Source organism: Crocuta crocuta, unplaced genomic scaffold, assembly GCF_008692635.1.
Source record: "Crocuta crocuta isolate KB4526 unplaced genomic scaffold, BGI_CrCroc_1.0 scaffold591, whole genome shotgun sequence".
NCBI classification, from domain to species: domain Eukaryota; kingdom Metazoa; phylum Chordata; class Mammalia; order Carnivora; family Hyaenidae; genus Crocuta; species Crocuta crocuta.
In genome coordinates this window covers 557281-574308 of record NW_027528213.1, presented here as the reverse complement: position 1 = coordinate 574308, position 17028 = coordinate 557281, and the positions used below count along the sequence as shown (strand labels likewise).

Below are 17028 nucleotides of genomic sequence, written 5' to 3'. Positions count from 1 at the left end.
ATATATATATATATGTACAAATATTAACAAGTACCTCATGCTGACAAGAACATCTCCATCACGAAAAATAAACAGAAGGATATTTTCCTGGGTCACATCATGAAAATTGGCACTTTTTTCATTTGCAAAAAATAAGTCAGGTTTCCACAGACACTTGTACATTGTGGGATCCACTGTCAGTGCATCAGAGCCCCGAAAATCACTGGGGAGCTTCAACCTGGGATCATTCCATTTTTGTCTCAAGAAGATGTTAACTCTATAGTCCTGTAAAAAAAATGTGTGCATGTGTGTGTTTACTGCTATTTGAAAGATATATTCTGCACCAGAATAAAGAGAGTTTCACTGATTAGCAGCACAAATATTTTTGGTCTTCCAACATCAACCAGATCAAAAGAGTTTGGTCACTAAATACAAAAAGCAGTATAAAAAGATCCTTGTGTCCATCTAATTACTCTCTATAGACATTCCAATAGCACTTGCTAGCTCCAACATCAGAATATAACTTTACCAATAATTGCTTTACCTTTATACAAATGCCAGTTATGCCAGTGGGGTAAGTGGTGTTATCATGAGACTCTTAAATATTACCATTATACTTCCCCCCCAAAAAAAGAATAAAATTTAATTAAAATCAGATAAGTAGGTGAGGGGATGGGCTAAATGGGCAAGGGGCATTAAGTGGGATCCTGGCTGGGATGAGCACTGAGCGTTATATGTAAGCAATGAATCACTAAATTCTATTCTTGAAATCATCATTACACTACAGGTTAACTACCTTGGATTTAAATTTTAAAAAATAATAAAAAAAAATACAAAACCAAAATAAACAACAACAAAAAATCCTGAGATTATTAATCAATATATCTGTATATTGTGTCAATATACCTAAAATATATTTTTCTCTTTTGTTTATGAAATGTGCCTTTCCAATACTCACTGAACTTAATACCCATCTTTAATTACTTTCTCCTATACCTTCAATAAAGCTGAAAAAATAGGAAGGCAAAGAAAAATGTTACTCCTTGCCTTTAACTAGGTAGCAAACTACAAAAATAATATATACATTTATATAAAACATACACATTATATAATATTATGTATATATGTATATAACACAGATATGTATATGTGTATACACAAGAAGGAAAAAGAAAAACTATCCTTTAAAACTCATACACATACAATTGCAGAGAGAATTTGAGATAGTCAAAAGAGGTTTGCACTGGCTGCAAAAGAGATGGATACATCAAAATTTGTAAATGATAGGGGCGCCTGGGTGGCTTAGTCGGTTAAGCATCTGACTTTCGCTTAGGTCATGATCTCGCGGTTCGTGGGTTCAAGCCCCGCGTCGGGCTCTGTGCTGACTGCCAGCTCAGAACCTGGAGCCTGTTTCAGAGTCTGTGACTCCCTCTCTCTCTGACCCTCCTCTGCTCACGCTGTCTCTCTCTCTCTCTCTCTCTCTCTCTCCTAGAAATAAATAAAAAACATTTAAAAAAATAAAAACAAAACAAAATTTGTAAATGATATATTTTATTTAACTGTAGTAGAATTTTGAAATCTAATAAATAGCTGATTATTTTACTTGATTTTTGGTCTATCTCCTAAAATTTTCATTTTAAAATTTCATAAAAATTGAATTATAAGAATATGTGAACCTAGGAACATGTTTAATACCTTAATACATTTTATTATCTTCCAGTTAAATGGGGATCTAGAACAAATCAGGTTGTTACTATATACAAACATAACATTGGGCATAACGCTCACATCTCATTTTAATTTTATATACTGTACTCAGAACATGCACAAAAGTGTTCAAAGCATAAATTGCATTGGGCTTCAGTTTCCTTATTTACAGTCATTCAAAACTCACAAAATACTGTCTATCCATATACTCTTTTGATATTATCAAAATGAATGAAATCATAAATTTTAAATCGAAATCCAAATAATAACTAGGAAGACGTTATAGGTATCCTTAACTAAATAATAAGACTTAATTGATTTCTATAAAACATAAATGCACATGCTCTACATATGTGTAAAATAAAGCATAAGCAAGGAGCAGTCTAAGACATTTTACTTTCTCATGTGATCTTCAGACTGCATAGTAATTGTAGAAGGGTAAAGGCACACAGTAACAATATCCACACACTTAAGTATAGACAGGAAGATAAGATTTAACCCACCTATATCTCATAGCTACTCTAAACTTAAGGTTTATAAAGACTTCAACATAGGGGCGCCTAGGTGGCTCAGCCGGTTGAGCGTCCAACTTCGGGCTCAGGTCATGATCTCTCTGTTCGTGGGTTCGAGCCTCGCGTCGGGCTCTGTGCTGACCGCTATATCAGAGCCTGGAGCCTTTTTCGGATTCTGTGTCTCCCTCTCTCTCTGACCCTCCCCTGCTCATGCTATCTCTCTCTCTGTCTCTCAAAAATAAATAAAACATTAAAAAAAAAAAGACTTCAACATATATAACACAAATTGGTTCTTAAAAATCATATGCAGATGGTTTTGAAGTACCAAAGTCAAATAAACCAAGGACTATATAACTGGGGCTCCTGGGTAGTTCAGAAGGCTAAGCATCTGACTTCAGCTCAGATAATGATGTCACGGTTCATGAGTTCGAGCCCTGCACTGGGCTGTCAGCTCAGAGCTCAGAGCCTGGAGCCTGCTTCAGATTCTGTGTCTCCCTCTCTCTCTCTCTCTGCTTCTCTCTCTCTCTGTCTCTCTCTCTCCCTCAAAAGTAAATAATAAACATTAAAAAAAAAAGATTATATAAGCTAACACTAAACATATCTGCACCACTCCAGAAAAAAAGGTAATATTTATTTAATCAAATACATATGGAATTAAGGAGGGAATAAAGGAGGCCTAGAACTCTAGAAAACATAGAGCTACATTGCACAATTACATGAACTGTTTGTCAAAATATATACATATCTTAAAATTCATAATGGGATTTAACTGCTTCATATCTGTGATTGTCACAACTACAAGAATTAACTCAAACTCATCGAAGACAAAGTCTTTTCTACATCACATGGTGAGACTTCCAGCAGATGTAATGCTCTTCGCAACCCAAGTTTTTATCCATACTAGGCAAACATGTATGGCCCTCCCTTTTAAAAGGAATACACATTAGGTTCAATTATTTTCGAATAAAATACCAATTATGCTACCTTCACTAAAGCACACGGTTGATGTACACTTGACATTGCTTTGACCACTTATTAGTATTAAACTTCATGTTATTTGCTAAAATGTTTCCTTGAAATGACTTGCTAAAATTATTGGTATTCTAAAATTACATACACTAAAACTATTTTATTACTTTCTTTATGTTCTATGTCTTGTCAAAAGGTAATTCAACAAAAACTACATCTTCAAACGTCTATGTTTAAAATGTCCATTCACATACTCTGGTCTCTCTTCAGATCGCATAAATCTTTCACCTTTTACTAAAATGTCCATTTACATGCCATGATAAAATACATGTCCATAACTTGCTGTCAAGGATCAATATGAAAAATAACCAAATGAGGTTGCCTATGTATATTCTGTAAACAGGTTAAAGCCATGACCCCTTATTTTGGTCAATGACCATTACATGAAAATTTGCAAAATAAATTCTTCTTTATTAATTTTTCATTTGCTTTTATATATATTACTATATCATTTAATAGGTTTTTACTATGTGCTAGGCACACTTACTCTAAGCACTTTGCAAAACTAAATCTACTCCTTAGAGTTTATTACTAAAAATGTTCTCCTGATTCTCTTAGACACTTCCTACTGCAGGAAGGTAAGACTAACGTATCTCATCATGTTTTCCTTTTTGTCTGGCAGCTAAGGAGTAAAGGCTAAATTCTACAGCCAATTGAATTAATACTTCATGTCTTATATCCTGGTATTACTATCATTGCATGGTTCTTGCACATTGAATCCTGTTTCAAATATTTCCTTGTTTTTTTAAATTATTATATACACCTCAAATCCTTGCCAGAAATAGAGATGGATGAAAAGTAAAATAATATTGATGGATTGCCATATACCTGACAAGAGACTGACAGTGTTATTTGGATGCCACTCTTAATTAAACAACTCTACTAATGTGGCTTTTAGAAATATCAAGATATTTTAGTCTAACTTAGGTTTTTCTTATTTTAGTAGAATGTTAGATATATTTATAGAGATACAAATATTAAGATCTACTGGTATTCTTCATCTAGACTAAAATAACTACATTTTGGAGTGTATGCTGGTTTGCTTCTTAGTAATTAATTTTCAATGATATTATATCAATATTTTATAATAATTAATATATAATATCATACTCAAGATGTTTAGTCACCTTATAATGTTTTGGGTAACCCCAGCATTTACAATGAATTCTCCTTAAAATCTCCATACAAACACACATTTTATGTTCCACTATTCTATCTCCAAAATGGTAATGGGTAGCTCATCTAAAATTATACAGCATAATTATTTTTCTTTTAAAAACTTTATAACAATTTTAAAAGTGTTTCTCCACATGAAGAGCATTCTTTCAAATCTTTCTTGAAGTCTAATCAGTGTTTCCATCAATGCATGAATATCTTTATATCACTTATATCTTTATAACAGTTATTAAGTTCAAAGCATTTTAACCAGCTGAAAGCTGATTAAAGACTTGCATAGCCTATACAGTATCAGAGGCTTTGACAAAATAAAACCTATCTGTGGGAAAAGATTACAAAATTACAAATGATACAAGAATGTTTTAATGTCACCACTTTTTTATTCTATATATCATCATAAATAATTTTTTGAAGTTATTTTAGTCAAATTATAAAACCTAGTATAATGAAGTCAATGTGGGCTAGAAAATATAAAGTTCCTGACTCAAATTTCAACTCTGAATCTTAAAGCTTTGATCCTGAGCAAGTTTCTTAACCTTCCTGAGCTCAGTTTCTTCATATAAAAAAGCAGGGATATTAATATCCTAATGTTCTAATTCAGTAGAATACTCAGTGTATAAGATTAATACAGTACCTGCTATATAAATAAGTTGGTTCCCTTTCCATTAAACATCCTTGAGAATCTAGCTACAGAGTACGTCATATACTTTCAGACATCTTGAGTATTATTATAAAATATTAATATAATATCATTGAAAATTAATTACTAAGAGTCAAACAGCATATACTCCAAAATGTAGTTATTTTAGTCTAGATGAAGAATACCAATAGATCTTAATATTTGTATCTCTATAAATATAAATTCCTCCTAACTCCCTAGGTGATGGGTAGGCTCATTTACTCCATTCAAAAATTATTTATTAACCATATATTCTTTTCCAAACTCTGGGTACTAAGGAAACATCTGTGAGTACTCCCAGAAGTTATACTGACAATCAGTCAAATATAAAACAATTTGAAAAAGGCTATAAAAATGGAAATAGTTTGCAACAGGGCATCTAATCTAGGCTCAGGATTAGGTAAAAGTAACCAAGCAAACTGATGCCTACACGGGGACCTGAAAGACAGGACAGCCTGACAGATCTGGGTCTGAATTATATACATTTTATGTGCCCTAAAGCAAGTCACTTAATCTCTCTGAGCCTCAAATTCCTTGTCAGTAAAATTAATCCTGAATTATTCACAGGAATCAAATGAAATGCTATACCTAAAACATGAAACCTGGAACAAAGAAGTATTCAAAGTTAGCTAATTTATTAGATGTATTATTAACATTATTACCAATATAGCTATTATCACCACTTTGAAAAGGCTAACAACTACTATTTTCTTTCTTTTCTAATTTTTTTAACATTTATTCATTTTCGAGAGACAGAGAGAGACAGCACGAGCCGAGGAGGGCAGAGAAAGAGGGAGACACAGAATCCGAAGCAGACTCCAGGCTCTGAGCTGTCAGCACAGAGCCTGATGCGGGGCTTGAACCCATGAACTGGGAGATCATGACCTGAGCCGAAGTCGGATGCTTAATCATCTGAGCCACCCAGGCACCCCCTAACAATTACTATTGATAGTATTTCTTTTCCACTGTTGTAAAGATGCCACTTGTAAGTTTTAATCGGATACCAAACATCAAAACTAACTTTAATTCTATTAATTCTTCTAAAGCTTTTAAAAAGCATTGTTCATGTATCAGATGCAAAGTACTATATTACTTGCTGGTTACACACAGATCAATACAATACAGTACTACAATACAGCAGCGATTTCTGATTATTAATATTAATTATTAATATATGATTAATCTAATATTCATGTTTCACAGACTTTAGACACATCAATGAACAATGGCAAGTTTGTTTTATAGACTAACAAAATAAAATATCTACTTGTTATTATTTTCCAGACTAAATTTAATGATTAAAAAGAGGCTCAGTTAACAATTAGTTTTATATGCTAGATTAAACATTCATTTCTTCCTTCATTTGTTCATTCACTAAACAGTAATTTGTTAAGGGCTTTCTCTGTTCGAAGCTCTGAGCTACCAGTCTGAGATGGATAAAACATGAGGGCCATACCCTCAGGAAGTGATGATTATACAAGTAAGGAAATGATTGGCAAGGATTCTAAGGGTGACAGTACTTGTTGAGAAAATAAATGATCACTTCAGACACCAGTCAGGAAAGGCTGTAGAATGTGACTCTGAGAAGGTTCTCTGAGAGTAGGCAGAATTTTGACAGGTGCTATGGTCAGAGAAGGTCAGGTGTTCTATCAGCAACACAAAAGAATCATTAAGGAGTGCCTGGGTGGCTCAGTCGGTTAAGCCTCTGACTTCAGCTCAGGTCATGATCTCACAGTTCATGAGTTTGAGCCCCACATCAGGCTCAGTGCTGACAGCTCAGAGCCTGGAGCCTGCTTCAGAGTCTGTGTCTCCCTCTCTCTCACCCCTTCCCTGCTCGCACTCTATCTCTTTCTCTCTCAAAAATAAACATTAAAAACAAAACAATACAAAACAACACATATTCTTAGCATATTGCACTCCTTGGTATTTACTCAATGGGGCTAAAAATGTACACCCACCCAAAAACCTGCGCATCTATGTTTACAGAAGCTTTATTCATAATTGTCAAAACTCATTCCTCAGTAAGTGAATGGATAAACTGTGATACATCCAGACAACAGAATATTATTCACCATGATAAAGAAGTGCACTATCAAGCCATGAAAAGACATGCAGGAATCTTAAAGACATACTATTAAGAGAAAGAAGCAAATCTGGAAAGGCTATATGTTGTATGATTCCAACTATGTGACATTCTGGAAAAGGCAATGCTATGGGTACAGTAAAAAAAAAAAAAATCAGTGGTTGCCAGGTGTAATAGGGGATGGAGAGATGAACAGGTAGAGCACAAAGGATTTTTAGGGTAGTGAAATTCTGTTGTATCAAATTATAACAGTAGATACATATGTTCACACCTTTGTCACAACCCATGGAATGAACAACACCAAGAGCAAACTCTAATGTAATCTACCGCCTTTAGGTGATGAAGTGTCATTATAGGTTCACTGGTTGCAACAAATGTACCTCTTTGGTGCAGATGTCCACAGTGGGAGAGGCTGTGGGCAGGGAGGGCAGGGGTTGTATGAGAGCTCCCTACACATTCTGCTCAGTTTTGCTGTGAAGCTAAACCTGCTCTAAAACAATCTACTCTTTGCGGTGCCTGGGTGGTGCAGTCATTCAGGTGTCCAACTCTTGATCTTAGCTCAGGTAATGACCTCACAGTTCGTGAGTTCAAGACCCGTGTCAGGCTCTGAGCTGATGGTGCCAAGCCTGCTTGTAATTCTTTCTCTCCCTCTCTCTGCCTCCCTACTACTTGTGTGTGCTCTCCCTCTTTCTCTCTCTCAAAATAAATTTTAAAAATAAGAATAAAGTTTATTTTTAAAAGTGAATACATTTGGCACACAAATACATTTCAAAGATGTTTATTGCATACATCTATGTAATAGCCAAACAAACAAAGCAACAAAAAGCCCCAGAAACAATATAAAATCTATCACAGAGGCCCAGATTTGTAAAATATGTTATTTTCATATGATAGAATGATATTGCCATTAAAATATGAACATAATTTGTAAAAAACAATCTGATCATTCTCTCAAAAACACTGATACTACTAGTTTCTTTCAAGAAAGTAACAATTCTCATGGAAAACTCAATAGTGAAGTCTGCTAAGAGGAGCCCATGAACATGAAGACATGTTCTGCCTCACTAAAAAGAAACCCAGTAAAAAACAAGATTTGATTTTTTTTCCCTTTGCTCATGAAATTGGAAATGATGATGATGAGTAATCATATTTATTACTGGCCAAGCATAGAGACCTGGCACATCACCATGGAGGGCAAAATCAATTTAAAATCTTTCCTGGAGGGTTATTTGGCAATATATATCAAAATTTAAAGAATAGTAAATACATTTCAACAAGTAATTCATCCTAAGAAAGGTATGTACAAAGATGACATTACAAAAGAAATTGAATGCAAAACAGAATTAACAAAATGAAAGAGAATGAACAGGAGATAAAGTAAAAGCAAAATGTGGAAATATAGACAAAAGATTGCTTGAAGTATCATGCTGAAACATTGTCTAACAAGCCCATCTAAGGGTCGTAGGATTCCTTGGGAAAAATGTAACTTTTTCTGACTTGCCATTTTCTATTGGTTAGGGCTCAGACTCCATAATACCAGATAACCTATAGCAGATTCATAAATTATAAGTGATTTTTGCCTGGTGTAGATGCAAAAATCTTCTTTTTGTTTTATATCAGGTAGAAAGATATCCACAAGGAATATGTCTTTATGGCCCTGTAAGACATTAACAAGCCTGTATCTAATTAGCAGTCTAATTTCAGCCTTCATTCCTTCCCTTCCAGCTCCTGAAGTCTCCACTACAGCAGCTTTACTGTCCCACTGGATCCCTCACTAATGAGTTCAATAAATCACTAACATGTCCTCACTCTATCTACATACTTAACTTTTCAATAATTATACTCTGTCCTCAAAAAGCTAAACACAGGAATACCATATGCTCCAGCAATTCCACTCCTAGTTATGAGCCCAAAAGAACCAAAAGGAGAGATTCCAAGAGATACCTGCACGCTCATATTCATTGCAGCACTATTCACAATAGTCAAAAGGTGGAAACAACTCAAGTGTCCAGAAGAGATGAATGGAGAACCAAAATGTGGTATGCAGGCATACCTTGAAGCTATTGTGGATTCAGTTCCAGACCACACCAATGAAGTGAATATTGCAGTAAAGCAAGTCAATGAATTCTTTGGTTTTCTAGTACATATAAAAGTTATATTTACACTATGCTGTAGTCCATTAAGTGTGTAATATCTTAAAAAAACCAACATACATACTTTAATTAAAAAATATTTTATTGCTAAAATACACTAACCATCATCTGTGGTTAATGTCCTAATATTTTTTTGCTGGTGGAGGGTGTCTTGCCTCCATGTTGATGGCTACTGACTGATCAGGGTGGTGGCTGTTGAAGGCTGGGGTGCCTGTGGCAATTTCTTTCTTTCTTTTTTTTTTTTTAATGTTTTATTTATTTCTAGGAGAGAGAGAGAGAGAGATAGCGTGAACAGGGGAGGGTCAGAGAGAGAGGGAGTCACAGACTGAAACAGGCTCCAGGCTCTGAGCTGGCAGTCAGCACAGAGCCCGACGCGGGGCCAGAACCCACGAACCACGAGATCATGACCTAAGCGAAAGTCGGACGCTTAACCAACTAAGCCACCCAGGCGCCCCGCCTGTGGCAACTTCTTAAAATAAGATAACGATGAAGTTTGAATCTTCCTTTCATGAATGATTTCTCTGTAGCTTGAGATGCTGCTTGATAGCATTGTACCCACAGGAGAATTCTCAAAACTGGAGTCAATCCTCTCAAATCATGCTGCTGCTTTACAACTGAGTTTATGTAATATTCTGAATCCTTTGTTGTCATTTCAACAATCTTCACAGCATCTTCAAGGAGTAGATTCCATCTCAAGAAATCACTTTATTTGCTCACACAAAAGAAACAACTCCTTATCCATTAAAGTTGTATCATGAGATCGCAGCAATTTAGTCACATCCTCAGGCTCCACCTCTAATTCTAGTTCGCTCCCTATTTCCTTCACATCTATGATTATTTCTTCCACTGCAGTCTTGAGCTCCTCAAAGTCATCAATGAGGGTTGGAATCTACTTCTTGCAAAGTCCTATTAATGTTGATATTTTGACCCTTTCCCACAAATCACAAATGTTCTTAATAGTATCTAAAAAATGCTGTATCTATGGGCTGCAGAATGAATGTTATGTTAGCAGGTATGAAGACAATATTAATCTCATTGTCCATCTCCATCAGAACTGTTGGATGACCAGGTGCATTGCCAATGAGCAGTCATATTTTGAAAGGAATCTTTTTTTTCTCGAGCAGTTGGTCTCTATGGCTTAAAATATTCAGTAAACCATGTTGTAAACAGATGTGCTGTCATGGAGGCTTTCTTGTGCCACTGACAGAGCACAAGCAGAGTGGATTTGGCATAATTCTTAAGAACCCTGGGGTTTTCAGAATGATAAATAAACATTGGTTTCAATTTAAAATTACCAGCTGCATTAGGCCCTAACAAGTGAGTCAGCCTGTTCTTTGAAGTTTTGAAGCCAGATATTGACTTCTCCTCTCTAGCTATTAAAGTTCTAGATGGTATCTTTTTCCAATAGAAGGCTGTTTTGTGCACATTGAAAATCTGTTGTGTAGTGTAGCTACCTTCATGAATTATCTTAGCTGGATCTTCTGGAGAACTAGCAGCAGCTTCTACATCAGTAAGGCTGCTTCACTTTGCACTTTGATGTGATAGAGATGGCTTCTTTCCTTAATCCTCATGAACCAACCTCTGCTAGCTTCAAACTTTTCTTCTGAAACTTCCTCACCTCTGTCAGCTTTCATAGAGTTGATGGGAGTTAGAGCCTTGCTCTGGATTAGGCTTTGGTTTAAGGGAATGTTGTGGTGGTCTGATCTATCCAGACCACAGGAACCTTCTTCATATCAGCAATAAGGCTGCTTTGCTCTCTTATCATTCATGTGTTCACCAGAGCAGCAGTTTTAATTTACTTCAAGAACTTTTCCTTTGCATCCACAATGCGGCTATTTGGTGCAAGAGGCCTTGCACCTTTTGGCCTGTTGGCTTTTGATATGTCTCCCTCACTAAGTTTAATCATTTCTAGCTTTTGATTTAAAGTGAGAGGCATGCGACTCTTCCTTCACTAGAACAGTTAGAAGCCATTGTAGGGTTATTAATTGGCCTAATTTCAATATTATATATCTTGGGGAATAGGAGGCCCAAGGATAGGGAGAGAAACAGAAAATGGCTGGTTTGTGGAGTAGTCAGAACACACACAACGTTTGTCAGTTAAGTTTGTCATCTTATATGAGCACAGTTTCTGATGCCCCAAAACAATTATAAGTTTAATATCAAAGATCACAGATCATTATAAAAATTTAATAATAATAACAAGGTTTGAAATACTGTGAGAATTACCAAGTGTGACAAAGAGACAGAAAGTAAGCAAATTCTGTTGGAAAAATGGTGCCGAAAGACTTGCTCACTGTGGGTTGCCACAGTCTTCAATTTGTAAAAAAACACAGAATCTGCAAAGGGCAATAAAACGAGGTATATTCATATATACATACACACTGAGAAATATTATTCAGCCATAAAAAGGAATGAAATTCTGATACACGTTATGGCATAAATAAATCTTGAAAAGATAACAACAACAAAAAAGAAGACTAATGAAGAGTTTGTCCAAAAGTATTAATTAGAGTAGGAACACAAGGGGGAAAAAAGCCCTGGGAAGGACAAGCATTTAAGGGGAAGGCTAGAAGACTGAGAAGAAAAGAAACCCTGAAAATGTGATTTCATCACCAACCCAAACAGGCAAAAGCTTTGAGTAGCAGCAGATGTCACAGAGGCTCAAATAACAATCATGCTTTCAGCAAATGAGGAAGCCACTGAAAATTTTAGCAAAAGCATTTTAATTCAGTGACATAGTAAAAGCAAGATTATGGAGGATTAAGAAGTGAACAGAGGACAGTTTTCTATCTATAAGATGCGGATAATAATAATATACCCACAAAAATAGGGTTTTTATAAGGATTAAATGAGATAATAATGGAGGATTAAGACGTGAACAGAGGACAAAGTTTCCTATCTGTAAGATGTGGATAATAATAATATACACACAAAGACAGGGTTTTTATAAGGATTAAATGAGATAATATATTCTGCACCTGGCCATACCAAGGGCTAAACAAGCACATTGCCTTATTAGAATATGTCTTTTATGCTGCTGTTATTCTTTTATAATATCGGTAATACAGAGTAATACAATTTTTGCCTCAAAAAATTCTGCATATAGTGTAACTCATTCAGTTTGTTATGTACTGTGCTGATCAACCAATAGTTATTCTTGACAATAATCTACTTCAAGGTCACAAATCTGGACACAGTGCTAAAATATTCTTCTGAGCATCTCCTGAGTTATTCTTCTTGCTTTCCACTGCTCTGTTGTAAACTCGACATACCACAGAATCTTCAAGCCACTACAGTATTTTTTTTCCTTAATTTTATTTCTTAGAGTTATATTACAGTAAGCATCACTGAAACACTGGAAATTGCTTATTTCATTGTATCAGACTTGGTCATTATATCTTATTATTTCAGTATGAAAGTACTTCAAAGATGCTTTTCTTTTAGCTATGTAGCCACATATGATTATGATTTAATCCAAGTTGCAGCAAGTTTATATATCTTTTAAGAGTGTGTTAAAATTTTACAATTTAAATTAATAATTTGAGTTTAACATTCATTAAAAGATAAAAGCTCATTAGTTGCTTTGGTTAATGTTTTATGGGCATTTCTAAATAATTGCTAGTTATTGGCATTTCAAATGCTCTATATTAAGATAACTATCTTTGAAACCTACTTATTTTCATTTTCAATTATTCAATCACAATAATTATAGCTTTATCGTTTATTTTGCAATGAAAAATTCCCATCAGAAACAGACTTCTTTTATCAGTGGGAAATTACTTAATTGTTTTTATAGAACTTAGTGACAAATACTACTCGTTGTTCATTCCAAAGAGCATAGGATTAGTCATTATCTAGAAAGTGGATGTTCTCCAAAATTTTCAGTCCCAATTAACAGCCAAATTCAACTACTTCTTCAAGGCAATAAAACACTTCACAACAAGACATTAAAATTGGTTGAGTTTCATTATTGATATTTTAACATTTTAAAAATGTTTATACTTTGTATTATTGTTAGTATAGCTATTCTGGTTACTCCTGTTTTTTACCTAACCTTCACATATGCAATCTTTAACTCATGTGTAGTCTTTCCATTATAATACACAAATGAGCATTCAAAGAAATAAAGGAAATCAATTCTCATAGCATCTGGCAGCGTAAGAATTAACATTCTGTCAACAAAGCTGTTATAAGCCTGGTTTGTAAAGGATTTAAATTTGGTCATTAGTGAGGTTAGATGCTTCATGTAAGAATTACAAGTTAACAAAATGCCACTAAAAATTTTTAGGTTGTATTTTAGCAATATTTCTCAATATGTTATTTTATTAAAACATTTTAGTTAAATGTTTAATAACACCTTATGAACATTCAAAATCTTCTAGTCCTATTTCAATATTCCATGTGTATTAGGAGTCCCTGCTAGGTGGTGAAGTGGTATCTCTCTGAAGTATAAACTCTGTAAGAGTAGCAATCTGCTGGGCTGCATATATATACTAAGAACCTAATGTACTTCTATTTAATACCTATTTCTGTGACTTTGCCAGGTTAGGAGATTTCTCTAGTATTATTCACATGACTAATTGAATTTCTTCTATATCAATTGATAACAATGACAAATTACTGGAAACAAGAAAATAAAACTTGAATATTTCTCATCCTTATTGCCTGATGTAATACTCTTACTTACGATGTTTAATCACCAGTACTTTTAAAAATTACAGCTAGGAGAAAAAAAGGGAAGAGGAAAGTATCCATGACAAATTACATTATTCTTCATTTTGAGGCAGACCCTAAAAAAGTAGCTTTGACAAAGAAAAGAGAAAGAAATGTAATATTATTTAACTGTTAAAAACATATTCTCTTTCAAATTATGTCCTTATTATGATTAGCAAGTGAGAGTTTTAAGTAATCACTGAATTAGAAAGCATTATTTTGCCATTTCCATATGTGGAAGAAGTTCTATATAAAATTGGATGACCCTCCAGTAGCATTTGGGATGACCCTCCAACGAGGATATATTAAGTATTCATCAGCATGTGTATCAGTTTCCCATTGCTGCTGTAACAAAATTACCAAAACTTTAGTGGTCTAACACATCACAATTATTATCTCACATCTCTGGAGTTCAGAATATCAAAATAAGTTTCATGGGACTCAAGTCACAGAGTCTGCAGGGTTGGCTCCTTCTGGAGGATCTGAGGAGAGAATCCATTTCCTTGCATTTTTCAGGTTCTATGTTCCTTGACTGATGATACATCACTTCCTTGTATTACTTCAAGTTAATATGGTCTTTACCACATTTATTACTACTGGCTCTGATTCTCCTGCCTCCTGCTTCTAAGGAGTCTGGTGATTATAGTGGACGCTCTTGGACAACCAGCTCAAGATCCTTACTAAAGTAAGGCATTTCAAATGCTCTACAGCATCTCCACAGATCCTGAGATTAGGACATGGATATGTAGAGGGAACATTATTCTGCCTACCACAGGGTACAAACCTGAAGATAGAGCATATGAGAAAAAATAAATATAAAACCTCTTGAAGTTTGTGTATCAAGATGTAAAATAGAAAAAAAAGGGGGGGGGACAAATATGTCTAATATTATTCTATAATGAAATAATGCTGGAAAGCTAATAATAAAAGCAACAAAATAAAAGGGATAGTAAACAAAGACAGGTTTTAAGGAAAAAATTAAAGCTATATATAGAGGGAAAATACATAACATTGTCTTTAAAACAACAAAGGTAAATAATTGCCACAAATTAGAATTAAGCTCTTTCAGCAGATCCCAAATATGACCTTTTTTTTCCTGATAGGCACAACTGGGTGCCTTAAAAAGAGCTGAAGTCTATTATTAAGACAAATAAAAAGTCATGCAGTAGAAAGGCACAGAAAGTGACAGGATCATGAATTATAGTGCAATAGTAATTCAATATAATTATGAAGCATGACTAAACCAAAGAAAGAAAGTGGATTGTATAAACAGGCTTTTATTTTCATGAAAGTGTGCTTACGTATTTCTGATGAGGCGAAGTGTCTGTGTATAGATTATCATAATAAACCATAATACCCAACTCTCCCCACGAGTGTACTAGTTCACATTTTCAATTATGAAAATCCCAGAGATTTAAGCCAAATGTAAGAACTGAATAAGGAATCAATAAATGTTATAAACATAACCATAGTACAGATGCCACCTGGCCGCTAAAAGAATCATGCTTCTCTGTTCTGAATGCTGCTGTTCCAGTAGCCCCAAGCAGTAGCACTGATAAAACTAGAAGTTCAAATTAGGATGATTACATTTATTTGGCAATTTGGGTGATATTACTAATTTTTTAAATTTTCTTAACATTTATTTATTTTTGAGAGACAGAGCATGAGCAGGGGTGGGGCAGAGAGAGGGAGACACAGAATCCGAAGCAGGCTCCAGGCTCCAAGCTGTCAGCACAGAGCCCAACACCAAGCTTGAACCCACGAACCGCAAGATCATGACCTGAGCCAAAGTTGGATGCTTAATTGACTGAGCCACCCAAGCGCCCCTTGGTGATATTACTATTAACGTCAGTAACTACTACTTAGAGTATTAATAATGATACATTACAAAAGATATAAGGTAGTGAAATGCAAATAAACACACAGATATGAGAAATAGGAATTTTAAGGTGTAAAATGAGATCTTATAACAAGCTGTTGGGGCATATAACACGGAAATGTGAAAAATCTTAAAGAATATTAATATGACTGTAATTTCTCCTTCACTACCCAATTATGGTGTGTGAATAAATATGAGATTATTTTTAGTTTAGCCATCTGAGTTAGCATCTGAATTAAAAAAAAAAAAACAAATAAACACAAATAAATGGTTTCTACATGGAATTGGTTAAAATTTCCTCACAACAATGTGAATGCTTGGAACCCTGACTACTTCTTTGATAATCAACTTTATCTGTTGGTAGAGAGCAATGGTTGCCCTCTTCTTTCAGAAGCTGCCCTCCATCTGTCTGCCACCTGACTTGTAGCTATTGATGTTACATGCACCCCTAAGCTCTGCGTTCTGCATTATGTCTTCTAGAATAAGAAACTGCCAGTTGAGGTAGAAAGGTTTGAACTGTAGAGAAAAGTTTTAGGCAATTTTGAAGCTTCCCAAATTTTAGGAGTTCCTTTATTTCAGCAGATCTTTGTAGGGGAAATTTCTAGGCTATTAATAAACAAAACCACAACTGTACAATGGGGCTATTAACAAACTTATAAATAGTTCATTTTCTTTAGCATTTCCTTTAAGATGATATTCTTTTGTGAAACAGTACATTAATTTGAAAATGCATGACAACCCAAGAGGCACTATCCCTGAGAGCTACTATGCCAGGCGAAATGCAGTTGCTTTATTTTTGTAACTTATTCACTTTTTTTAGGGTATAGCACATCAGGCACACAACAGATTCAAGCATAAGCCTGTCTTATGTCACAGCTTACACACTGTCCACCATATTGTTTCCATGAACATACATCCTGTATTTAGACAAATGAAACAGTCTTTTTTCCCAACCTCTTGTTTTAGGGCATTTTTAATTTGCTTTGTTGTTAAGAAATATGCTCTCTGATTATTATTTAAAAAAATAGTGGGGAGAGAGATAACAAATACCAACAATGATGTGGAATAAAAGGGACCATCGTATGCTGCTGATGGGAACATGAACTGGTATAACCACT

General features: G+C 34.8%; 1 protein-coding gene across 1 annotated transcript in view; it reads right to left on the bottom strand.

Moving 5' to 3' along the window:
- GLRB (glycine receptor beta) overlaps positions 1-17028 on the bottom strand; it is a 93226-nt gene that overhangs the window by 34898 nt on the left and 41300 nt on the right. The window contains exon 4 of the mRNA XM_077753034.1: positions 35-264. Coding sequence (XP_077609160.1) covers positions 35-264 — 230 coding nt within the window. The remainder of the gene's footprint in view (positions 1-34; positions 265-17028) is intronic.